Source organism: Polyodon spathula, chromosome 22 (genome assembly GCF_017654505.1).
Source record: "Polyodon spathula isolate WHYD16114869_AA chromosome 22, ASM1765450v1, whole genome shotgun sequence".
NCBI classification, from domain to species: Eukaryota; Metazoa; Chordata; class Actinopteri; order Acipenseriformes; family Polyodontidae; genus Polyodon; species Polyodon spathula.
Window position 1 is genome coordinate 25,323,098 of NC_054555.1, and position 27,696 is coordinate 25,350,793.

The 27,696-nt window shown below is 37.3% G+C and overlaps 1 protein-coding gene across 4 annotated transcripts in view; it reads left to right on the forward strand.

The window, feature by feature from the left end:
- The window catches only part of LOC121296901 (splicing factor, suppressor of white-apricot homolog), a 45,436-nt gene that overhangs the window by 10,591 nt on the left and 7,149 nt on the right, over window positions 1-27,696 (forward strand). For 2 of the 4 annotated variants that reach the window (XM_041222808.1, XM_041222810.1), the window contains exons 5-14: window positions 1,074-1,299; window positions 1,949-2,049; window positions 2,573-2,726; window positions 6,767-7,007; window positions 7,649-7,780; window positions 8,341-8,434; window positions 15,423-15,570; window positions 16,489-16,701; window positions 18,283-18,473; window positions 25,838-26,097. In XM_041222808.1, the coding sequence (XP_041078742.1) occupies window positions 1,074-1,299; window positions 1,949-2,049; window positions 2,573-2,726; window positions 6,767-7,007; window positions 7,649-7,780; window positions 8,341-8,434; window positions 15,423-15,570; window positions 16,489-16,701; window positions 18,283-18,473; window positions 25,838-26,097 (1,760 nt within the window). The remainder of the gene's footprint in view (window positions 1-1,073; window positions 1,300-1,948; window positions 2,050-2,572; window positions 2,727-6,766; window positions 7,008-7,648; window positions 7,781-8,340; window positions 8,435-15,422; window positions 15,571-16,488; window positions 16,702-18,282; window positions 18,474-25,837; window positions 26,098-27,696) is intronic. The other 2 variants (XM_041222809.1, XM_041222811.1) reach the window with 2 other exon arrangements.

A 27,696-nucleotide genomic window follows, 5' to 3' on the forward strand; every position in this document is an offset into this window, starting at 1 on the left:
CTTCGCAATCGGAAGATGTCCAGCAATGCCATCAGCTCAGAATTGGCAGAAAACAGTGGGACCCTGGTACACCCATCTACTGTCCGGAGACAGTCTGGTCAGAAGTGGCCTTCATGGAAGACTTGCGGCCAAAAAGCCATACCTCCGACGTGGAAACAAGGCCAAGCTACTCAACTATGCACGAAAACACAGGAACTGGGGTGCAGAAAAATGGCAGCAGGTGCTCTGGACTGATGAGTCAAAATTTGAAGTATTTGGCTGTAGCAGAAGGCAGTTTGTTCACCGAAGGGCTGGAGAGCGGTACACAAATGAGTGTCTGCAGGCAACAGTGAAGCATGGTGGAGGTTCCTTGCAAGTTTGGGCCTGCATTTCTGCAAATGGAGTTGGGGATTTGGTCAGAATTAATGGTCTCCTCAATGCTGAGAAGTACAGGCAGATACTTATCCATCATGCAATACCATCAGGGAGGCATCTGATTGGCCCCAAATTTATTCTGCAGCATGACAACAACCCCAAACATACAGCGAAAGTCATTAAGAACTATCTTCAGCGCAAAGAAGAACAAGGAGTCCTGGAAGTGATGGTATGGCCCCCACAGAGTCCTGATCTCAACATCATTGAGTCTGTCTGGGATTACATGAAGAGAGAGAAGCAACAGAGGCTGCCTAAATCCACAGAAGAACTGTGGTTAGTTCTCCAAGATGTTTGGGCCAACCTACCTGCCGAGTTCCTTCAAAAACTGTGTGCAAGTGTACCTAGAAGAATTGATGCTGTTTTGAAGGCAAAGGGTGGTCACATCAAATATTGATTTGATGTAGATTTTTCTTCTGTTCACTCACTTTACATTTTGTTAATTGATAAATATAAACTGTTAACATGTCTATTTTTGAAAGCATTCTTACTTGCAGCATTTTTTCACACCTGCCTAAAACTTTTGCACAGTACGGTATATATAATTTATTTAATCGTAATGCATGGATACTCATCAGATATAAAGCCTCATTTTCAAGTGCTCCTTGCAAAAATATAGTTCTGAATTATTTCTTTCTCCTCTCCCCCTCCCCCCCATTTAGCCTGCAACAACTAAAATGCATGCAATCATTGAGCGCACAGCCAGTTTCGTCAGCAAACAAGGAGCTCAGTTTGAAATCATGCTGAAAGCCAAGCAGTCCCGAAACTCCCAGTTTGATTTCTTGCGCTTTGATCACTACCTGAACCCTTACTACAAGCACATCCTGAAGGCCATGAAGGAGGGCAGGTACACCTCACAGACTGAGACCAAACCAGACGAGAACCAGAGTAAGTGTTTGCAGGATAGAGCCTTTCAGAGGCCTGCAAGAACATACAGCATTAACACTGCAGTCAGCTCATAAGCCATTTCAGAAAGTGCTCCCTTTTGAGGCAATCTTATTTTAAAGTAACAGAATTTGTCACTCTCAGTTTGTTTGTTTGTTTGTTTGTTTCAAAAGGACTTGCAGATTCATTGTGCAAAATCTTAATTGCAAGCTTAACATGGTGTTGCACGTGGAAAAGAAAGTCCTGATTCCATCAACAGAAAGAGCCTGCAGATTACTAATTGTAATATTTTAATCTGTGCATAATTCATACAGGTCCCTAGGGACCCATCAGTGTGAAATGATTTTTCGGTAGAATTATTAAGTGAAAAATCTCATTAATAATCCAGTGCACCAAGCAATTAAGAGTTTCTTTTTCATGTAGGCTTGTTCTGTAAATGTAACCTTTCCTGTTCTATCTAGTCTTAAAGGACATAACTAAGTGAAATCTAGCTTTAAAGGGGATTCCTATTAAACACATTAGATACTTTATATAGTAAGATAAAACTTGGTTAATATGACACATTCTTTTACAAAGGTTATTGAGTGCATTGCAATCAAACAAAGTTCTTGTTTTTTTCGTATTGTTGATTTCTATCTTTTCTGATTTATAGGTTCTGGAACAGATGACACGGACGATGATGAAGATGGATGTTACCTTCATCCCAGTCTCTTTGCCTCTAAAAAGTGCAACAGACTTGAAGAACTTATGAAGGTATTTTGTTTGTTTTATATTAACTGTATAACTATGTAGAGACTCCCATTTTCTTCTGTCTGAAGAGTTCACAATGTATTGTTTACTAATTGCATGCATGTCCCTTATAAGCAAAATACATTCCAGTGGGTATCGGATTTCAGTAAGTCATTTTTTTTTTTTTTTGGCATAATTACTGATTAAAGGAAAGGGTTTGAATTCAAAGCCATTTTTTAACCATGATTTAGCACTTCTGCAGTTGCGCATTGTTTATGTGTAGTATGGTAGAACAGAATTGTGTTTTAATACTATATTTCTTTCTCTGCAAACTGGTATTATTATTATTTGTATTCCTGAAACTAAAAATACATACTTTTATTTTTTTGTTGGTGTTGAGGAGGGACACTTGTACTGCAACCAATTAGTGTACAGACTTCTGTTGCTTGAATGTAGGCTGTTGGGTTTTAATGCCTGTGGGCAGAGTTTGGGTTAGTAAGCACTGGTATGGGAAACCTCACAGAAAAAGATTTTATTAATATTCCAGCCATTGCAAGTAATGGATCCAGACCACCCTTTGGCAGCCTTGGTCCGGAAAGCCCAGCAAGACAACAATGCGGCAGCAAAGAAAGCAGAAGACAGTTTAGCAGCGGCGGCGGTGGCAGCATCAACAACCGCACAAGCAGAGTACCCTACAGACCGTGAGTATACTTTCTATGGTAAAAGAAAGGCACGGTGCAGTTATTACTCACTAGAGCAGAAGCGCCGTCATCAAAATAAATGATGATATTGAGTCATTCTGTTTTTAAGTGGTAAGTTAAGCAGAGTTACCATCTCTGAATATGATCATTCACTGGCCTGCTTGTTGAAGCATGCTGCCATGAAGCATTTTTTTATAAACTATCTGCTTTTAAGTTGTTGTTTTTTTTCTCAGAGAAAAACACATTTTTAGTGCGCTCTATTTTTTTATTTATTTATTTTTTATTAATTTGGATTCCAATTGCAATTATTTGCAGTATCCTTAACACTACATATCATACAACAAATGTTTGAATACCCAAGACTGGTGCAGTGCCTTGTCTGTATTTTACTGTTTTTTCACCCCTTTGGTCTGATGTGGTCTCTTTCCTGGGTTGAGTTAACAGCTTTTTAAACCTCCTGTTGCTATTTATGAAATTAGTGGATTTTTAATACCTCAGAAATAGCTTTCAGGCCTTTAGTGAAAGGCTTTGCTCTCTAGCTGGATCAATTAGATTTTCCATCTGTGCGGTTCTTTTATGAACTGTGATTGATTTCAAAATCTGTCGCTCTGCAGAAAGTTTTGCATGATTGGAGGCTAGGGTCCAGCAGGTGAGGATTTAAATTACTCTGGAATATGAGAGATACATTAATTTTTATTTTTATTATTTATTTATTTATTTATTTATTTTTTAAGTATTTATTGGTATATTTTTTTAAACCTCATCTTGATGAACAAAGATGTTAAATATGAGCCCAGTATCTATCTTAAAGCAAGGAGATTATTTTTTTGATTTCTGTGGAAGACTTGCTGACTGAATAGTTGAGTAATAAAGAGCTCACTGTTTTTGTTCTTGGAAGGTAAGGTATCTACTTGTTGAGGACTAACATATAAAAATAATCTTCAGAGAAAGTTACTCGCTCATGGTTTGTATTTGATGTGTTAATTATAACAGTTGCAAGAGAAAACCCGAACAGCATAACCTAAGGATGTGCAGTAAGTCTTAAACATATTCTCATAACTATGTGCTTATTCATTATTTAGACCTGATTGATCATATTTTGCTGTAGAATGTGCTGGAAGGCAAACTCTGTCTAGCAGTGTTTTAGTTAAGACTGTTGACCTGGTAAAAGCTGAAGTTAAAGTAAGTGCTGGTGTGATCTATAGGATACAATATTGAATAAAATGGTATCCTTCAGTATCAATATTATAACATTTAAGCAAAGTAGTTTGCTTTCACTTAGCTGTGAACTTGAAAGTCATGTAGTTTTAAAATACTAAATAGGAACTGGCTGGTTAATCTAGGCTGAGATTTGTACCATAGACCTGGCTTCTGTTTTCTGCCCTCTGTTCTGTCCGGATCTGGAATTTCTGTTAAAATTAATTCCCTCACTCTGTGGATTAAGAGATCAGTGAGACACTTCTTTCAAACTGTGCCGTCTTGATCAGCATTTGCCCATTGTGTTTGTTACACCTGCACTGCAACAATTTGACAAATGTTGTAGGACATGGATATTGTGTCATAGCAAATATTTTTCAAACAGCTCAGTCAGCTTTGATTAACAGACTTCTTAAAGGCACGCTCCTCCCTTCTGAGCACTGTACAGTGTAAACAACAGAGTTGTAAATGCAATACAAAAAGCATATCCACAGTTTTTATTTTTGTATTTCTATTTTGCGGTATTCTGTTACAGCTGTGGTTGTCTGCCAGTGTAAAGATAAGTTACATTCAAATGGGCCTATCGCTGGAATTTTCATTTTAATTCTGTTCATCTCAAAAAAATGTAAATGTGGTCCAATTTTGTTATGTGCTGCCCTGTCCTATGTAAATGTCTGCAGATAAGGAATTCTTGAGGTGTGAACTGTGGCTTTTCTCTTGAGTGGAACATGTTCTCCATATCCTGCAGTCGCTACCTTTTAGCATTTCATTGTGGCACTGCTATGCTGTATATGTAGTTTGTAATTATAGCTACCTGTTCATGCTATTGTTTCATTGGTTATTGCTGGCTGCATAAATTAACAGAAAGCAGTATTTTAAGTGATTCTTCAAAAATTCATGTATACTAATTCAACTAAACCACTAGTTAAGTCTTTTGAAATGGCATATGATGTGTTTTGTTTCATCTTATTATTTCCTGTATTTTTTCTTAAAGCTTTTACCTATAAATTCCAATTCCAAATTTAGATTTTAGTATACTCTTATATAATGGTAATCACTATTGTATGGTAATCCCTTTTGTGTTACAGGCAGTATACATTCCCGAGGGTACCAGATCATTATTTCAGATTACATTGTATTTAGGTTCATGACTTGAATAAGAAAATCAATTTCCCTTGTAGTAGTTGGCAGGATCAGCAGTAGTACAGCTTTCGCTGTCTAAACAATCTGGTTAAAATGTTAATCCACTTCTTCAGAGGTTTCCAGACTAGTGGCCTGGAAATATGTTACTCATTTGTAATAACAGTATGTCCAGGGAGTAATGCACAGAAATGTGTGGGTAAATTCTTTCTCTTTTTCTAAAGAAACTAAAAAGCTGTTAAGCCAATTAATGGAAAAATTGAAACCGATTACTCGTCTTAGATCATAAAATTATTTGGAGTGAAGACAGGGATCAGTGGGCTACCGAGTGGCGCATCCAGTAAAAGCGCTCCGCGCGGCTGTGCCCTATAGCCTGGAGATCGCAAGTTCGAATTGCCGACCGTGACCGGGAGTTCCTAGGGGGTGGCGCTCAATTGGCCGCCCGGGGGGAAGGAGGGCTAGCTCGGCCAGGGTGTCTTCAGCTCACCGCGCACCAGCAACCCCTGTGGTCTGGCTGGACTCCTGCAGGCTTGCCTGTAAGCTGCCCAGGGCTGCGTTGTCCTCCGACTCTGTAGCTCTGAGGTGGCGCATTGTTAGTCTGCAGCATGTAAAGAAGCGGTCGGCTGACGGCACACGTTTCGCAGGACAGCGTGTGTTCGTCTTCGCTGCTCCCGAGTCAGCGCAGGGGTGGTAGTGGGGGGCTAAGCCTAAAAATAATCGGTCGGACACAACTAAATTGGGGAGAAAATAATAAAAAACAATAATTGGTGACGACTAAATTTAAAAAAAAGAAGACAGGGATTGGTGTAAGGCAGTAAGAAGATGCTATTTGATGAGTCCTTAAATCTGTCTATTTGCGAACGTTAACAATGTTGTACCATTTCCCGATTTAACAGTCATCTGTGTTTAGAAACCAATGCTGCGTTTATTCTAGTCACCCATATTATTATCAAGTGTTTGATATAATGTAGCACAACAAACATTGCAGGAAAAATACTTGTGTGTAAAATTCACTTTGTTCTTTCAAACTTTCCAGCAGCATGCATAACTTGTCTCTCTGCTCGCTGCAGCAGCATAGAGTTAAACATTTGTACTGACAGTTGAAAAGTTTAATCACATTTGATGAATCAATCTTTAATTGGTTCTGAAAGGTTGCTGTGGTTGACCTTTCTAAATTGGGTTGGGTGTCTATCAAGAGTACAGATTAATAGTGTCAGGAGAGGATTATTTGCAAATCAGCACAACTACCGGCACATAGTCAGCAAATATATTTTGCCCACAATTTGTTGGCAAAAACCGTTCGACAGTGCTTCCAGTATTATAGAACAATACTATGGATATTTTTTTTCTCACATTGAAATACTTCACATTTTTTGATTGATTTATTAATGGTCTAATTGTAACCTGTTTTAAATCCTGTGATTACACATTACAATTGTAAATTATGATTGTGTTAATTTTATTGTGTTAATAAAAAAAAAAAAAAAAGCTTTCGGAGGTTGCGGTAGACTATTAAAAAAAATCTGTTCGCTTTAATAATACAATGCACAGGATAATAACACACAATGCACAGGAGAAATGCACAGCCCCTGTTAACAGAAGATACTATTTCTTCAGTCAATATTAGTTGAGCAGTGGTTTAAAAATAACATTTAGTTGAAATCAACACCATTTTTTTTTTTTTTTTTTTTTTTTTTTTTTAGCAACAGTAGCTGCAATGTATTATGGGTACTACATGCTGCCTGATGGGACCTACTGCCTTGCCCCCCCTCCTCCCGGGATAGACGTCAACGCCTACTACAACTCTCTGCCAGCTGGAATTTTACCAACATCTTCAGGAGTGGTGGCCCCTCCCCCTCCGGGCACCACGCCCCCACCTCCTGCGACTGCAGTTGAGGCCTCCAGCAGGACGGTTTCTACTCAAGCAGCCACTGTGCCAACAAGGTGCCTCACTCAGCTTGTTAAAGTAGTAATAGCTAACAAAATCACCTTAACTCTTTGCAGTCCATTTATTCAGCGCTTTTCAAGCATGTGAAGTCCAGTTTATTTTCACATGCGCTGTTTATTTTACACACGCTGTTTAAACAGTTTTAAAAGGCGTTGAATCGCGAAGGACACTCAGTACTGTATCTACAGCCAAGCCCCACCCCTTGTTCGCTGTACTGTTCACATACCTCTTTATAGATGTGCATACTGGTAAGTCCACTCCTGGTCACTCGTTTTATCACCAAACTCCTCAATAATGCGATCCAAGTCATTATTATGTTACTATAACATCTCAAAAAGCTCTACAATTGTCTGTGATATTCTTTGAGCGCTGGATGCAGAAGCAGCGACCTCCTTTGTTATGTCCATGTTATCTCTGTAGTGGATTGGGCTATGGGGTACGCCTTTTTTTTTTTTCAGTTTCGTTTGGCTCCTATCAGTCTTACTCGGCCATTGAAAGGTTTTCTCGGCTTTTTCCGGAGAAAAAAATGACTAGAGACCACTGCTTTACGTCTTTTTCATGATAGCGGACTGGGAAGGGAAAATTGTAAGTTATGTAGTATCCTCTGTTTTAATTCTGTTCTCTTTTTGTTTTTTAGTTCCCAAGCCCCAGTGGCTGCTATTATTCCCCCTCCTCCAGACACCCAGCCTGTCATTGACAAGCTCGCTGAGTATGTTGCAAGGAATGGGTTAAAATTTGAAACCAGCGTCCGTGCCAAGAACGACGCAAGGTGAGGATAAAGGCTGTGCCGGATATCGCTGCAGTTTATTGTACCATGTGTCTAAGTTAAACCCACATTCCTTTAAAAATTGTATTGCCAGAACTCTGTTCTTGTTTTGTTTGCTGTATCTTTTCTTATTTTCTATATTGTTTGAATGGGGTGCAGTGGGGGGACTTCACAATGTGAATTGTAAATATATATTTAGGGTCCAATAATAATAATAATAATAATTAATAGCTGTTTGCCAGTTTTTGTAGAGCAATAAAAAATTAATAAAAAAAGCTTGCTCTTAACAGAAATATTGTAATTCAGTTCTCTGTTCTTTAACTAGGACACTATTACAACTAAACTGGGCTGGTATGATGAGCTACATGCCAAAGAGAAAAGGAAACACTTTAGGGCAGGTTTTAAAATGTGGGACTACAAACTGGCTGAAAGGCAGAAACTTGCTCTTAATATTGGTTTATAGCAAGAAACACAACACCCCCGGGACCAACTGTGCTTTAAAACACGGGTCAGTTAACAGATTCCTGAAGCAGTTTCTTTTTTATTTTTCTCCACTTTGTTAGGTTTGAGTTCTTGCAGCCCTGGAACCAGTATAATGCATATTATGAATTCAAGAAGCAGTATTTCCGCCTGAAGGAAGGAGGCAATATGATAGAGGTACACTTTTTACATTTACTAATCTAGCGTTCTGTCTTTTGGGAAATGAAGAGAGCAGAGTCTATCCAACAGTAGACAGTGAATTGCTGCTTTATGTCTGTGCTTTAGTAATGTTGCAATGTCTTTGCAGGTAATCCCTCTAGTAAACTCTAAATGGCTTTGGCCGTGGGTATTTCTGTCGTTGTAGACGACCTTGATGGTGCTCGGGATTTCTGTTACTGGAAAATGTGAAATAATTGCATTTTGTAGGTTTACGCTCTCAAAGTGGTTTCAGTCTGCCATAGGAAACAATTTGAAAGCGATTTTAAAACTGTCCAGTTAGTTTCTATCATCATGGTTTAAATTGGGCTCTCGGGACTATGAGTTTGGAATGCCAGTGAGAGAAATTGCTTCTGTCTAGAAGTGATATGGCAAGCCCTCCATGTGTAAGTGACACACTGTGATGTATGGTTAGGCTTATTGCAGATATTTATTGTTTCACTGTAATGTTCTTTGATTTGGGGGGTACCTTGAATTAATTTGGGGGATAGAGCAGTGTCATATGATATCCCCTATAAAAGCCCTATAGCAGATTGAATTATACTGTGCTATAAACTGTGGCAGTACCAGTACAGCCATGGACCAAGATGAGATTGAGTTGTTCAAATTAATTCCAGTGGAAATGGAGACAAGGCATGAATGGAAGGCAGTTTTAAATACAGATGTTAATCATGCTTGGCATACTGTTTGTAAACAAAGAGTTACTTACACATAAGCATCTGTCTTGGCACAGGTCCGAGAGCAAGAACATTGTAACTAAACTGTTTCGTTTAGTGTTAATTCGTTTTGTTTGTCTGTTTATTTTGGCCTCAAGTGCTGTGTCCTGTTTTGGTGTGCTGTTTTTTTGTTTAAATCTTTCATTTTCTATTATTATTATTTAATAAAACACTGAACGTCCCTATGCCTCAGTTTCACCCGCTACTTCCTGAGTCGTGTTTCTGGTCTGACGTCACCACTGCAAGGCATCCTGGTCACACCAACACAATACAGTTTTGTGAAATTAGCATTTTAAAGTTAATATAAAATTATTAATCCAGGTTTTTTTCTGGATTGGGATTTTTTTAATTTATTTTTTAACAATGCATCACTTTTGTAAACAAGAGATTATGTTGGTACACACAAAGCAACAGCTACAGTATAAATGATCATGTCGGTATTCATGTTAGAAAGCACAGAGAAAATATATAATGAAACCATGTCTTTTAATCTACATTTTTCAGTAGAAGATACCACATATGACATTGTAAAGCCATTACAGAGAATGCTGGTCATTGGAGTAAATGAGCCAGACGCTCTTTTTGTATTGAACAACAAAATAAGCTGTTTGTGGCTCACAAAGAAAATAATCTGTAACAAACCATATTTTTTTTTTTTTTTTTTTAACTTGGGTTCAAATGATTTTTAAAAAAATAAATAAATAAATGTGCCTGGATCTCTTTAACTGTCGATGTCAGTTCTTCAGCTTTGCCTGTGTGTAGTAAGCATGTCTTCAAGTTCTGTTCTTGCCCTTGACTGCTTTAGGCATTTAAGTTCAAAGTTCTTTGGGGAATGCCTTTACCTTATCACCTGTCTTTCAGATTCTTTATTGTTCTCAAGGCACAAATTGTGCAGTTCTTTAAGCTGTTTCCCTTCCCCAGCCATCCATCCCTGGAATTAAACAGCCGTATATGTATCCCTATACACCCAATTAAAATCTGAAACATCACTGAAGGAGATTAATTTCATTTAGATGGTTTTATGAAAATGAAGCTCTGCTGTGAATCACTTCTTTTACATAGTTTTTTTTTTTCTTCCTTTTTCCCCTAACAGTTTGCAGGTTTCTATCCTGTGTTCTGTAATTAAAAGCTTCGACTTACACATTCAGTTCATTAAGCATTTGATCAACTAAATGGGTTCGATGTTTAACAATGAATGTATAGTTAATTAAGGTAACTCACTGTGGATATTCTAAAATCTATCAAATAATTTATTCTGTTCATTTCTAGAGAGCTTTTTCTTTTAGAAGGTAGCTAATTGTAGTTGGCGTGTTGTGCAGGAGGTTATGAAGTTTGTACCATTGTTGTCATAATTAATACGGCTTTTTAGAGTAACGTGTTTTGAAGATGCAAGAATTGTTTTTTTTGTTTTTTTTTTAAATAAATTGACCTTCCTGTTTTCTGCATTTTTAAATCATGTCTTTTTTTATTCCATCTCTCTGAATTCTATGGTGTCAATCAGTATGGGAAAGATGATGACTTAGCATTAAAATGATTGTCAGGAAATGTGTTTATGAAACTGCCAACAACTATTAACTTGAACTCTGTGCTTGACCTCGGAGCAAACTTTTAAAGTTATGTGTTGTACTGTTCCTCCAATTAGGCTCAATCATGCTGGTGAAATACAGAATTGAAATGTGAAGAGGGAGGACTCTGCATTGTTGGATGCAAACAAACAGCAGACCAATTTCTCAGCAGACAAGTCTGCATGTAAATGGCAAAATAAAATGGGCTGGTGTGTTTTTTTTTTTTTGTGATCTGACATTCCCCTTGGATGATACCTCCAAGGATGCTTTGTTATTGCCCACAAACTAGTTTCCCATTGTGCTGCTCCCTGCGACAAAGAGACTGCTTCCCTATTACAGTTGACTAAAGGATAGAAATTGCTGCTTTAAACACTACAGTATGTTTGTTTGACCTTCTCTGTTTAACAGCATTGATGGAATTTAGGTATAGTGACAATCTTAGATGGAGTTAATGGGATGGAGATGGGATTTGAACCGAGCCCTTTTCTTTAACTGCTAGACCAGCAACAACCATGCCACTTGCACTGTGCCATGAGTGATGCTTTGTTTTGGTTCACAATAATTTCCATTGGTGTGGTAGTAATTGACAGCCTGTATGAATTGAACACAGATGATTCCTTTAGTTTCAAATGCTGAAAGCTATTGTTTTTCCCTTGGAAATTGCTTCATTAATAGAACTAATTGTGCGATTACAGGGGGTGCCTCTAGCTAGACATTTCGATAATACATGTGAAGAAAATTTTTAAAAATATTTTTGTACTGTCTTGCAGATTAGTCGTGAGTTACCACTACTGATGGCGTTTTCTGTAAATTGAAAGTACTCTATATAAAAATCTTTCCTTTGCTGTCTACATTGTTTTCGTTGGAGGGAGAGGTTAGAACAGTCTCATAGTGTGCTTTATGGAACAGCAACCTAAATTCTGAGATCCAAATATCTTGCCTGAACAGCTTCACGAGAGTATTACAATTTGCAGTTTCTTTTAACCCTAGTCGTCTCTTCTGTTAATCAAAGGGGGCATTTAAAGAGGGTGTCTTGTATGTATCGTATTATTATTATTATTTTAAAGTGCTTTGCTTCTGCCCTCCTTCACAACCGTTCATGTTCTTCACTTCAGTCAGATACGACTCCATTACTTTCTGCAAAGCCATCTGCACCGGGCTTGAGGAATCACGAGATTCCTCTTGCTGGAGGCTGCTCACCTGCTAAACTGCAAAAGGAATTGGCATTTCCAGACTTCCCAAAGGCAGAAATCAGCTGCGGTCAGAGCGTCTGACATGTACCTTGCAATTGAAATCAGCTGCGGTCAGAGCGTCTGACATGTACCTTGCAATTGTAATGATGACCTGCCAGTCCGGAGCAAATTTCAAGATTATTTATTTTCTGTTCAGATAGCTCTGCTGGATCTAATATAAATATAGCTGTAAAGTTGCTTGGTCAATTGTAACTGCTGCAGTTTTTAAGTTTATTTCAGTTAATCAGTTGTACCCCATTTTCTATTTAATTTAGCATTATTTAAAATAAAATAAAAAAGTATACTCTATTTAAAATGCACAGTTTGAATGTGCCACCTGTGAACACCAATTTGATAACTTCATATGGATTTTATTACAGAAAGCTATTCCATATCATGTGATCATAGTCAGCCTCGTTTGTGTGATACTGACGTCTGCAATATTGAGTTTTGTCCGTGGTACAGGATTCTTGTGATGTCTTGCATTATGGCCACTGTTTCTTTTAGTAGTGCTTCCTTCTTTAGGATAACAATTTTGTAGAGGAGCAATCTGCAACCAGTTTCCCAATCGAATATCAGGTAGTAATCATCAATAATCGAAGCAAGGGGAAAAAAAAAGGCGATTAATCAATCAATGAATGTTTAATTTAGGCATGCAAAATAAAATCCATGACAATTAATTATTGCATCTCTGTATTTTTGTATTCTGCTACCAATTACCATTCCAGTAGATCTTATTCATGGATAAGTTATTTGCAGATGCTCTTAGTTTTAACCCTTTGCGGTCCACTTAAGTGCTTGTCAGACGCTTCATGTCCAATTTATTTTCACACACGCTGTTTATTTTACATGCTCTGTTTAGAATTTTTTTTTTCCAGAGTAAAACAGGTTTAAAAGGCACTAAATCGTAAAAGGACACTCAGTACTATATCTCCAGCCAAGCTCCATTGCCTGTTCACTGTATTTTTCACATACCTCTTTATAGACGTGCATACTTATAAATCCTCTCCTGATTACTCATGTTAGCTCCAAACTTCTAGATAATGCGATCCAAATCATTACTTTATATAACATCTATCTATAACATCTCAAAAAGCTCTGCAAATGTCCAAGATATTATTTGAGCACTGGATGCAGAAGCAGCTATCTCCTTTATTTATGTCCGTGTTATTTCTGTGGTGCATGGGGCTATCAGATCCCCCCTCCTTTTTTTCGGCTTCATTCGGCCATTGAAAGGTTTTCTCGGCTTTTTCAGGAGAAAAAAAGACTAGAAACCTGTGTTTTACGTCTTTTTGATGATGTCAGACAAGGTCCGACTTCGGACTGGAAAGGGAAAATTGTAATGTTGGACCTGGTCCGACATAGGACCACAGAGGGTTAAACAACTGACAGACAAGCCCATTGAGAACATGCTACATCACAGTTGGACAGAGGAATAAACTAAATACAAAAAAAATCATACATTTGAATAAATGTATTGACTGCCTGACTATTAACATACCTGAATTAACTTTTAGATACATGATTAGCATTGTATGAAAACCAGTAATTGAATAAAGTTTAAACAGGACATAGGAAATGAGGTGTTTAGCACAGGAGGTGCTCAGTTACTAAAATAAATGACTCATGCTTTTATTTTCTGTTCTCATTACAAACCATCTTAATTGAAGACATGAATGGCTGCTAACAGTAACTTGTTATGACAAGTGGCACCTTAACCACAGAGAGAGGGATGTAGCTGTCTTGTTTTCCATTTTATTTTAATTTAAAAGGTAATTTAGCTGCAGATAAGTAATTATCAATATGTTTTTGTAAACGTTAAGTTTTATTTCGCATTCACTCATACAGATTTGGAATTTGTAATGGTTCTCCTGTTTGAATCGAAAATTACCCCATCATCCTTAAGTGCACCAATTTTTGAAGTACTTTATAAAACCATTTTCATAAAAGCAAAGTGGTTTTGAGGCGATCACCCCAGATCACGCCACTCTTTCCTTTATTAAAAGATGGCTTTTAAATTTGCAACAGAGGAAGTGTTTATCCTTAAACATCTAGTGTTGTACCTGGATAGGTGGAGTAAAGGGTGGATTTAAACACAAGGATTTACAGCAAGAGGACTGTAGTGCTAATATATATTACCTTTTTAAATGTAATAATTTCCTGAAAGGGGGTATATAGGGAAATAGTTACTATGTTCTCCACGTAAACTATCTAAAACATTTAAATGTATAACTTACCATGTAAAAGGAAAAACTATACGGTGTTTACACCTTTTTTCTTGTTAGTTAATTTCTCATGTCCGTCATTCATCTTTATTTGGGGTTACTGTATTTAAGGACGTATATTAAATTCCTTAGGGCGCTCTGTACACTAGCATGCACCTACTTTCATATACTCTTCTATCTGTTGGAATGCCAAGGGCTGCAGATTTTCAGAAAAGTGCATCTGCTGTACATCTTGGATTTGACATCCGTTTTTTAAATTTGTTTATAAAAAAAAAAAAAAAAACCCAGGCTTTCTTCTCCTCTAAGTATGTAAAGCAGCAATATTAGTGTCATTTCTAATGTATCTTATGTGGCATCTTTTGTGAAGCATTCTTAACTCCTACAGGATATTTTGTTAGTGAACCGTGTAAGTTTTCTTGACAACCTTGTGAAACTGCGTTACTAGATCAATAACTGCCATGAATCCTGCAGTGTATAACTTTCAAAATCAATGCATTGCCCTTGTACCAGTCACATATATTGTGAGCAAGGTACAGTAAGAAAATTACATGTTCAGTTAATATTTATGTTAGCTTGTACATTAAAGTCTAATAAAGAAGCATATCTGGTTTAACAGCCTGATTTCTTATCAAATGCATTATATACTTTATCAAAAAAAAAAAAACTATTTTCCATTGTAAGCTCCACGGTCATGGTCTGCAGTCCTCATTCTGAGATTAATAAAGCAAAGTAATTTCTATTTTATACTTGCAAAGAATTGGGCATTAATCTTTGTTTAGTAAACCACATTTCCATACCGTATCTGGAAAATAATCAAATGTGAAAGGAATGGGAATTAAACAGTAACGCTAAGATGACTGCTCAGCGCTCGGAAATGGCTAACCTGTTTGAAAATAGAAACTTGCTTGTTGTAGTAATCTCTGCTTGTTGATTTCATTGAAGGATATACAGATCCTTTCAGACACCTTTATTGTGGCTGCTATAGCCTGCACAGGGCTCACATTAAGGAGGTTCTTCAGTGTTGGATTTGTTAAAGACCTGGAGAACATTTCATTCCTGACACAACCTATTCAATTCTCAGTGGATCTTCTGTATGTTTCTTCAATGATTTCCCCTTGCTTTTATACTACTAATGATAGTAATTCTAGAACTGTGCATTCACTAGCCTACAAACCCTCAGGTGATTTTATTTTTTTGTATTTGTTTTTCAGAGGCTGACTGCTTCAGATTCTGGAAACGAAACGACTGTTTCGCCTCAAGAATCATCCGTCTTAAGCATTTCAGACACACAAAGCCTGATAACCAAGGCAGCAAACTGCTCCTCTGACATGCCATCTAATGAGGGCAAACTAATTAAAGGTTTGTGCTGGAAACTGTGTTGGACGGAGAGCCCATTAGATGGCCTGAATGATGGATTCTTCTTCAGTCTTCAAACTTTAAGCTGCATCTCTAAGCTTGTTGTCTCTATAGAGGAGGAGTTTTTATTTTATTTTTGTCCTTGTTAATACACTAGTTCACACCAGTCGATGCATTCAAATTTAATGTCTGGGAAGATGCCGCCTAATGGCAGAAAAATCAATGTACAGTGATTTTTAGTTAGTTCTCAAATTGAATATGACATAACTATTTTTTTAAAGCATTCTGTTAACTAGCCATCTGGGTAATTATAATAAGCAATTTAGCAGTTCCCACCATAAATTTGTCATATTACAAATACATGTTTGAAATGTAATACCTTTGTGGAGCTCTGATGCATGGCCGTCATTTTAATGTTATATTTGGTTCATCACTAGGAATTACAACAGATAACCATATACTGTACAGGCCTTTTTGATATACCACTGATATTTTGTTTGCTGCAGTTGTCAGTTTAAATATGCCCTAATCCCACGATAAGCATTTATCAAAGTAGAAGGCAGACCTACCCAGGGGAAGGTGCTTCTTTGTTTACCGAAACGAGGAACTATAGCACGTGTACTTCAGGACATTTTACATTGTGTAACAGAAAAGGAGGAATGATAGGTTTTCATTTTTAATTGTGTAAATAGCTATAATGATCTAGTAAATCATTTTAAATTGTTTTATACACCAAAACCGTAGTGACTTTGATAACAGATATATATATATAATGAACAGTACATTCATAACTTTAAGATGACAGTGGTTTGTCTACTTGACTTCGGTTCTTATGAATTTTGCAACCATAAAAATAACAGTGCCCTCAGTGGGATCACTGGTTTTATATGTGGATTTTAACCATGTGTATTTTCTTCTTAGCCTCCTTCGCCCCCATAAGTTTTGCTATCAAAGTGAAAGAAAATGATCTCCTTCCGCTTGAGAAGAACCGAGTGAAGCTGGATGATGACAGTGACGAAGAGGAGGGGGAGAAGGATGGTCAAGACAACACCAGCTCTGGTGTAGCCAAGGAGGCTGCGGTTATAGAGGACAAGAAGCCACAGCTTACACCAGAGGAGCTAGAGGCAAAACAGGGTAAGCATCCTGCCAGGTTGGAGGGCTTTGCTTTGGGTCGCACACAAGTTCACCCCAGGATTCCAAACCAGACTAAACCTGGAGTGCTAAATAGTATTTTTCCCCACGTTCCTTCACGTTTCCATCCCGGGGAAAAAAAAAAAAAATAGGATTCTGTATCACAAACTTTAGGTAATTGATAATGTCATGTCATAGCCAGTTAATGAAAAATTTTATGCCTGGCATATCCTGCCATTATATAGTTGGAATACGTTTCTTGGTATTTCATAAAAGTAAGTTCTCAATGGCGTCTGTGTTCGTAAAGAGCAAAACTTAAATCTTGCTAGTACATCCCAGCTCCTGTTACTTCTCTAATCGAGCTGAGTTCTGTAGAATGTGTTTTTAATGTGCCAGTACACAAGATTGATCTTTCCAAGCACCCAAACTAAAACGCATCAGTGTTTAAATTAGTTGATAGACGTATGACTTCTATCCACTAATACACATTCAAAGTCATTTATCATTTGCTGTCATATTTACTTGTAATACATCAGCTTGTGACATGACCATTAATAGTAATGAATGTGTTCACTGAAAATATGTATCTCATAGTGTAGTAGCATTTTAATGCCTACAGTAGACTACCTAAGTAGCATTTTAAGATTTGGTAAGTAATTATAATTGCCACAGAGGAACAGGAATAGTCTGTTTTTGGCAAGATGCAAGTTACACATGTTTATTTATTTATTTTCTTTTAAGGTTGTTGTTAATTTAAGTCAAATGATTTTGTTCAGATGGTACTGTAAATAATACAAAAACCATCTGTGTAATTGGATTAATAACATGGGACAGAGTAAAGGTCTTTCATGTTAAAATAAATAGCATTGCAGCAGTCATTTACAGACAAACTGAATTAGATTGCATGGTATTGATCCTGGAGCTGAAACCTTATCTGTATTGACGGTTTAAAAGATTAAAGGTGCTTCCTGTGATTACAGATACGACTTTACTGTCCTGTCTTTTCCTGTTGAATATTCACTTAAATGTTATTCCAAGACCTAATTTTCAGACACTTGTGAAACATTCTTCATTCTCCAAAAACATCCTAAAATGTAATCACATTACTTGTGAAAGCTCTTTCCTTGAAAGCAATGCTGTGCCCACTACAGTAAATATGTCTTAAGGGATGGAGCCTGTGCTAGCAAGCTGGGTTACTCTACATTGATTCAGTTCATCTCTAAAATCATTTACAGATTACAGAACCAAAAAAGCTTGATTTACTTAGTCATACCCATTGTTGTCTAAGGCTACATCTACTTTAAAAAAAAAAAAAAAAAAAGTAGTAATAATAATAATAATAATAATAATAATAAATCTATCTAGTGAAATATAATAAAAGATATGACTAATAATGAAAAATACATTTGGATACTGAAAAAAAATAATACAGCCATGCCTAACAGCAAAGTGAAGCTTCTGTTAAATAAAGTTAAGTTTTAACCCAGCTGTGAGAGGTAGGGGAGGTGTGGAAGTTTCTTGGCTGTCTTCTGTTTTAGTTGATCTTGTCATACATAAATAATGAACAATGTGTTCTTGGTGTAGCGAAACAGAAGCTGGAGGACAGACTGTCAGCTGCAGCCCGGGAGAAGCTAGCCCAGGCCTCAAAAGAGTCAAAGGAGAAACAACTACAGGCAGAGCGCAAGAGGAAAGCCGCCCTCTTCTTACAGAACCTCAGAAATCCGCTGGTAGAACCTGAAGCGACGAAGGCTGAAGACAGCCCTGCTCGGGCAGAGGTTAGCATTTGTGAATGGAATTGGTACCGCTTCAAGATATTACAATGTCCACCTCTAAAGGAAAAATACATTGACAACTGCTTTTTTAAGTTAGCAGTAGTAGTAGTGTTGTTCTATGTCACAAATATGAGAAATATTTCTTGCAAAATGGGTCAACACAAAAAATATGGTAAAGAGTTAGTTAAAATGCATGGTGAATAATGCTCACCTATTCAGATGTAGACGTTTGGTAGAAATTGAAGACTTGTCAAGTGCTGGTCATTGGTCCACAGAAAGCATCTTTTCATGTTGACAGACTAATCTCTTCAAGTTTCATGAGGCACTGCTGATTGATGTAGATTAGGGTTTATAAATGCAGGATTGGCAGTGTGATATTACTGAACTAGATAGAAATTCCCTTTTGTCATTTATGGGAAAAGCATTGTTGATTTGATGTAGATTAGGGTTTATAAATGCAGGATTGGCTAGATAGAAATGCATTATAAAAAAGATGCCACCACGAAGGGATATTATAATGGGATGGTGTGTTCAATCACTTTCAGACCCACAAACCATCAACAGCAACATGCTGTCTGAACTAAATTACTCCTAGATCAACTACAGTGCCTATAGAAAGTCTACACCCCCTTGAACTTTTTTCACATTTTGTTCAGTGCCTCAGAGTTTCATGCATTTAAATGAGGATTTTTTTTCCACTTATCTACACACCATACTCCACACTATTAAGGGAGAAAAAAGTTAAATATTAAAAATACAAAACTGAAAGATCATAATTGGGTAAGTCTCCACCTCCCTGAGTTACTACTTGGTGGAAGCACCTTTGGCAGCAGTTACAGCTGTGAATCTGTTGGGATAGGTCTCTACCAACTTTGCACACCTAGGTTTGGCAATATTTGACCATTCTTCTTTACAAAACTGTTCAAGCTCTGTCAAGTTCCTTGAAGAGCGTTGATGGACAGCAATCTTGCCACAAAATTTCGATTGGATTTACAGGGCTCTGACTGGGCCCCTCAAGGACATTTACCTTTTTGTTCCTTAGCCACTCCAGTGTAGCTTTGGCTGTGTGCTTTGGGTCATTACCATGCTGAAAGGTGAACTTCCGTCCCAGTTTCAGCTTTCTTGCAGAGTGCAGCAGGTTTTCCTCAAGGGCTTCTCTGTACTTTGCTCCATTCATTTTCCCTTCTATCCTGAAAAGTGCCTCAGTCCCTGCCGGTGAGAAACATCCCCATAACATGATGCTGCCACCACCATGCTTCACAGTAGGGATGGTGTTCTTTGGGTGATGCGCTGTGTTGGGTTTGCGCCAAACATAACACTTTGCATTTAGGCCAAAAATTTCCATTTTAGTTTCATCAGACCACAAAACTTTTTGCCACATGGCTACAGAATCTCCTGAGTGTTGTTTTGCATACTTCAAACGGGATTCAAGGTGGGCTTTCTTGAATAATGGCTTCCTTTTTGCCATCCTACCATAAAGGCCAGAATTGTGGAGTGCTTGGGATATTGTTGTCACATGCACACTCTGACCAGTCTTGGCCATAAAAGCCTGTAGCTCTTGCAAAGTTGCCATTGGCCTCTTGTTAGACTCTCTGATCAGTCCCCTTCTTGCTCGGTCATCCAGTTTGGAGGGACGGCCTGATCTAGGCAGGGTCTTGGTGGTGCCATACACCTTCCACTTCTTAATAGTTGTCTTGACCGTGCTCCAAGGGATATTCAAGGCCTTTGATTTTTTTATACCCATCAACAACTTTGTCCCAGAGTTCTTTTGAAAGCGCCCATGGTGCTCATAGTTGAGTCTTTGCTTTGAAATGCACTACCCAGCAGAGGGAACCTACAGGAACTGCTGAATTTATCCTGAAATCATGTGAATCACTACAGTTTAACACAGGTGGAGGCCACTTAACTTGGTGTGTGATTTTGAAGACAGTTGCTATTAAAAGGGGGGTGGACACTTGTGCAACCAAGCTATTTCAGTTTTTATTTTTAATTAATTTTCCACAAATTTCTAGAATATTTTTTCACTTGGAAGTTGTGGGGCAGGATGTGAAGATAAATGAAAATATATATATATATATATTTGAATGCATTTTAATTCTAGGCTATAAGGCAACAAAATGTGAACATTTTGAAAGGGGGTGTAGACTTTTCTATAGGCACTGTATACTATAAATCCAGAAAGCGTACATCTTTAACACACCATGTTAACAGGTTATCTGCTTAGTTTATGGGGGTGTTTGTGTTTTTGCGCTGCATGTATTTGGGATGGCGTAGATAATTTATCCTTATCTAACACTATGTGATTTTGTAAAAGCCTTGAAAATGAGTGTCCTCTGCAATAACTGCACACAGCATTTTACTGTCCTGATGTTAGCAGTGAGAGAGCCTTACAAGCTCCAAAGAGTCACTGGAATGAAGTATAACATATACTAATGAAAGGGCAAAGGGGAATAATCAAATGAATAACTTCCTGCTTCTAAATAGGAGGATATTGAAATGTGCATTGACAAAAAAATACATTAAATACCAAGGAGTAGAAGCTGACATTTGTTTAACATTCAGTTTTATTTGGTTGGGCATTTGTATTTGCAGATGATAAAGAACTTTAAAAAAAAAAAAAGAAAAAACCATTGGGCTTATAATGAAATAGTTATCCAATGCTTTTCACAGACCTGTACAACCCAGTCAAAAAGTATTACGTATAAATATGATGTATTGATATTGGTGAAGAAAAAGCAACAACATTTTTTTAAAAATCCTTGATTTTTTTACAGAAAAAAGTGGTGTTTTTTTGGATAAAGCTGTACTAGAATGTAACAATTAATATATTGCCGTTGGTATACTGCTGTGGTAGAAAGGAACCACTTGAGGTTTAAGTAAGACTCAGTAACTATGTTTGACACTTTAATTGTATTTAAATTCTCCTTTCTGTAAACCCGACCTTATGAAACATATCCTGCTTTTGAGAAAAAATATAGCCAAGTGATCCATCAGGGGTTGCCTATAATTATGGCTAGCATGGCTGCAAGAGGAGACCTCAGTGACTTTGAAAGAGGGGTGATTGTTGGGGTGCGCTTGGCAGGAGTTTCAGTGACCAAGACAGCTTGTGTGCATTATTTATAGTGAATTCTTTGCAAAGATGACGACACTGCTTATATCTCAACAGACCAATATTATTAATACACAGACTTCATACTGGCACTGTTTGGGATCTCGCTTTGCCCTATTAACTAAATGTGTTTGCCTTATTATGGTCTTATGACTTTTTGGTTTCCAGATATTAAAGACCAAACCCTTTGACATAAGTAGACTTGACCTACAATGCAATATTTGTGTCCTACAACCGGAGGTATATGCTTCTGGTGTCATTGTTTTCCCTCCTGTATTGTGAAGGACTCAAATGTGGTTACCCCATAAAGTAATCCTGACAAAAATCTTCACCGGATGCCAGTCTGCCCTGCAATTCTGTGTGATGATTACTATCTATGTCATAATCGTTACTAATACTGATGTTAACTGCAAGCTTAACATGGAGTGCAGTATTTAAAACAGATTCTAATTCAAAGCCATTTCAGCTGGCTTCCTGCTGTACCAAAAATAGACCGCAATATAAAATCTGTGATTTCTGTTTTAACAGCACTGGTTTAAATAACAGTTTATTTATAGTTAATCTATATGTTGTGTTAGTTCATTGTTAGCAAAAATAATTCACTAATTGCACATTTTGCTAAATGTTTGCTGAATTTGATTTGGGATTGTCAGAACATATAAAAATAATGGCATATGATACCACAGCTGGAAATAGGTGTGTGATGAAAAAGCAACATTTAAGTTGGATTTCCTTCAAAGGTCCATATGAGCATTTGTTTCATATTCTATGACTTTAGCAGCATCACGCTACTGTTTGCTTAGTGGTAGTAGTTTTGTTTGCAATCCGATCCAGTTATGTTTCATTTTTCTAGTAGTATAGTTAACATATAGCCATGTCAAATATTTCCTCCAATAAGTGATTACATTAGTTTTATAATATGACCCAAATAATAACCATTAGTTGTAAAATCTCATATGTGAGGGGGTCCTGAAGGACTGCAATTGGTATAAAATCTTAAAAACAAGGACACTTGTCAGCTTATTCATTTAGGGAAGTGGATCCAACTTGCTTGTGACAACAGCATGCACTAATTGTTAAACCTTTGAAAGAACAAGCTGAAGGGCTTCTGAATTACGTATTATAATTATGGAAACTTTCTAATGTACGATATATTGGACTTTGCATATCTAATTTCCCATATAGATTTATATATATATATATATATATATATATATATATATATATATATATATATATATATATATATATATATATATATATATAATTACACACACACAGGAAGCTTGTGATAAAATTAAATGAAAATAAGATTCAGTTGAAGCAGCACATGCTTGCTGGCTCTCTCCCTGTGTCGGTCAGCAAAGCATCTCTCATTTCAGCTCTGACATGATTAAATGAGAGTGCGTGCTAGGATCCTCTTCCTCATCTCCTTTTGACCTGACTGACAGATTGATGAATAGCATTACCATCCATCTACAGACAGACTCATTGCTGGAAATTAAGCATGGTTTCTTCATCCAGGCCCCTCTTTACAGTAATCAGTGAGGTGGTTCCCCTGTGAATATACCAATTAGCACTCTCTCAGGGCTGGACACAATTGAACTGTGATCGTTTGTCGGCTTCAGTGTGCTGCAAAGGCTACAGACCTTTCAGGCTTCAGGTTATTTAATTTGTTATAGATTTTTGTTTGATTTTTTGTGTTGTTGTTGTGGGGGGGGTGGGGGAGTGTATTGAGATTTCTGTCAGTCACTTATTGCTGTTGGTTGAACTCACTGGATGAATATGTACCTTCACTTCTCTCCCCACCTCCGTTTATTTTAACAATTTAAAATAAACGCAGCGGCGCTAATTCGAAGTAATACGGTATGTAGTGTTATTTGAATATGCATATTTGAATATGCAGATTTGTTACAATATGTCAAAGCTATTTTAACACATCGTGTGAGACAGGCATATGGAATGGAATCGCAAGATGCAAAACAACCAAAGTCATTACATAGGCAGAACCTATTTATATACAAAAGCTAGGATTGATGTACCTCTGTAAAGGATTCAGTGCGAATTGTAGCAGATAGTAAGGGGACTTGGACTGAGAGTCCAAAAACAAATGTGAATTTCTCAGATTAATCTGCATAGCAGATAACAGAAGGGACCGTCCAGACACTGGCTTGCAGTGATCGGACAGTTACAAAGAAACATGAACATGAGATTAAAGTCCAAGAAGGAATTTAAGAACTAATACTGGAGTTTGATGTGAATATCATTCAAGCTTTGACACTGAACGCTTGAACCCCACAGACAAGCTCTTTTTGAAGTGGTGCTTTTATTTAATTGGTTCAGCTCTGTGTCTTCTGCAAAGTGGAAGATATCTAAATGGCTGTACAGTACCACTTGTGACTATTTGGCTATTTATGTCAGCCCCGTCAAGTGTCAGAAGTCCTGTTTGTCCTCCTCCTCCTCCTCCTCCATGTTCAGCTTCCTTAGCACACTATAAGTAATGAGTGTGTGCTAGGAGCCTTTGCTTGCGACTGGAGGGTTTGTACACCTTTTCATTTCTTGGGGGTGGTACAGTAGCACTCAAAGGAGAGGTCAGGCTGAGTCATGTTAATGCTCAGAATTACAGATTGAGAGTCAATTTATGTTCTTTACCAGCAGCTGTGCTACTGCTGAAATGACCCTGCTTTTGAATAACCTGTGCAGGACATGTATATCTGTTTTGATATGGGAAGCTCAGTCTATAAGGGGTAAATCTTGTTTTTTGTTCACAAAGTTTCCCTGTTTTGTGTTTAAATATTGTAGCCCTAATGTTTGTAACTTCTGGTGGTTTGTAATTATCAGTAGATTTTGGAAGTATTAAAATGTAATTGAAAGACACAGAGTTGGAAAAGTTGGAAATTTCATTTTGGAGACCCCGTGATAATCAACCTTTTAGATTTTCTAGCTTGTCTAGTATGTTTTATGCAAACATTTATATTGTTATTGAACTGTGAGCCAAATAGTTTTTTTTTTTTAGTTTGTTTTGTTTTGTTTTTTTAAATATGACACCTTGACTTTAAAAGTTTAATGCTTTGCCTGTACTGTCATTTTTTTAATTGTCTTGTCTCAAAGCATTATGTTATTTAACCTATTTCTAAATATGTAAATGACTGAAATTAAATTAATTGACTGTTATTAGTCTTAAACTGGAGACAATAAGAATCTAGGGAAACCAGAAGGTAACCCAAAGGAAACCTAACCATTTATTTATGTTTTACAACTATATCCCCTGCTCTACAATTACGGCAAGAATAAGTAACTCTCCAGTAAAGGATTCACAGTAGCACTGGCTAATCAATAATACAATGTATACTTCTTTAATTTGTGTTATTTTATTTTTTTTTTACTTTGACAAAAGTAATAACGAGTTAAACATTCATCTTGTTTTTATAGCTGTGTTTGTTTTTTGGATGCACTATATTGGTGTGTTATAGAAGCTTGTATTCCATTATATTTGATACTTGATGTCGCATGTTTTTTTTTTTTTTCATCCTTGACACCACATGAGCTTAAGAGCTAATGAAGTATTACTCCTTGGCTCAGTATTTATTAAATGAGCCTTTCAGATCTATACAGCCTACTTTAATGTGTACCATGAGGTGTTTAGGGATTAGACACAGTAAGTATTGTCTTCTTAATGGGAGGCTGCAGTGTATGAAAAGCACAGTGACTGACACACAGTAACTCCTGAAGCTGACCTTTAGCACAGGGGTATAAGGCTTAGTGTTGCTCATTGTGTATTCTCAGATCCTCGCCGTGAATCTTCTGTTAAGAAGGTGAAAGCCTGCAGTTTCACATATCTTGTCTCAACAGATGCAGGGAATCAACATGTTTTGTACAGCCAACTGGATAAGCCATGCAGTCTCCTGGGCTATTTAAACAGAGAGGTTTTGAAACACCAACACTACAGTTATCTACCTTGAACATAAAAAGTCGAAAGTTCCTATCCTGTGACACTGTTTGTTTTTCTTTTGGGGAAGAATTGAGGCATTCATTCTAGACTACTTAATAGTGTGTTGGAATTATATTTTTTTGTTTTGGCAGATTTCTGACCATATCATGAACCAAATAATGTTTTTGTTTTTAGTCATTATTTTCTTGTAGGATGATGTTGGTGTTGCTTGCTCCAAGACAAATATATACATGACCAGTTTGAGAGCATGTATTTATTTTACCTTTCTAATACTCTAAAGCAGAACATATTTTTGTTTTTTTCCAGCAGGAGATAGTTGAAGTTTCTGCCGCCACATCCGTTGGATCAAAAGTTTTGGCAGCGGTGGAATCAAAATCCTCCAACAAGAAGTCGGGTAAAAGGAAAGATTCCTTGCGCGATCGAGAAAAGGAGAAGAAAAAGAAAAAGCACAAGAAGAGGTCTCGCTCCAGATCCCAGTCCCGTTCCAGATGTCGCTCCAGATCCCGCTCGCGTTCCAAAACCAAGCATGCGCTTCCAAGTGCCTACAGGGCTGTCCGGAAGTCAAGGTTAGTCCTTCTTCTTAGTCAGCACTGGAGATGGGGTATGACAGGTGGCACAGTCCAGTAATCACAGACTCAAGCCTTAATCAAGACACTTATCAATAGTAAAGGCTTAAATCTGTGAGCCAAATTACATGTTATTTTCAAAAAATAAATATTTACTTCTATCTCCAGTATAACTTTTTTTATAGAAGCACTTTTTGATTTATTAATCTGTTTGTTTTTTCTACTTGATCTTTTTTACTGTTTGTATAAGAACAGGTTATTATGACACCACACTGAAGAGAGGTCTAAATTGAATAGGAGATATAGCATAGTACTTCCGTTATTTTTGGAACATTTGCGGTACTCTGAATGTCCGTGAGAACACATGTACACTTGTCACATGCATATAGCAATAGTGGATTTATGAGAGAAGGCTTAGTTCAATAGTGCATTCTATCTGACACTTAAATGCCTAGATGGTGACAACCCCTATGCTTTACACAGTTACTACACAAGGCCTTGAAAGGTCAGCGACAGTGGAAGTATTGGAGCCGAGGATGAGTCAGTTCCAAGAAGCTGTAAAAAGCTAAGTTGAGATTGTGACCATGAATCAATAGCAGAACAGGTCAGTTGGCTTAGTAGTGTATTGTGAAGCTTTAGTACTTAACCTAGGGACAAAGTGGATGAATTGCCTAAAATTAGTGTTGAGCATCACCTGACCATGATGTTTAACCTTTTGTGAGTGGTAACGATATTACAATATTATAGGAGGCTGTGTGGTCCAGTGGTAAAAGAAACGGGCTTGTAACCAGGAGGTACCAGGTTCAAATCCCAGCTCAGCCACTGACTCACAGTGTGACCCCGAACAAGTCACTTAACCTCTGTGGTTTCTGTCTTTGGGGTGAGACGTTGTTGTAAGTGACTCTGCAGCTGATGCATAGTTCACACACCCTAGTCTTGTATCTTGTAAAGCGCTTTGTGATGGTGGTCCACTATGAAAGGAACTATATAAAAATAAATATTATTATTATTTGGAACGGCCCGTAATGGGATGCTTTAACAGGTTTATTTTAATTTAGGATTTTGCAGACATGCTAATCAGCATGCATTAGACGTGCATTACCATCCTTGTGATGACAAGGCATTACAATTTGTGGTAGCTTTCAAATGTCTGTGTCGTCCGATATCATCTCTTGTATTAAGATTAATGTTGAGGCATTGCCTGTGCCAGTTATATAGGCCTATTTTCCCTCTCATATACATGGGCTGTTTTTAATTGCCTGTGAGCCATGGAAATGAAATGCCATGCAGAAGATACAACTCCTAAGATTGTCTGATTTACATCAGTAGTTTAGGTTTAATCTTCATGTAGTTATTTTTAATTATATATTGGAACCATTCTCGTTAAGCCTGTCCCTATAAACAAAAGGGTTTGATTACAATCGTGAATTATCTAACTGATATTTAGTTATTTTCACACTATTGCTAGAGCGAGAACTGCAGTGAAGCTTGAACGTTAAACATATTTAAATGTATGTACAATTCAAACATTATACATAACTGAAATCAGCAAGGACTCTCTTTTATACCAATGTTATTTGGGCAGTAATATTCATTTGT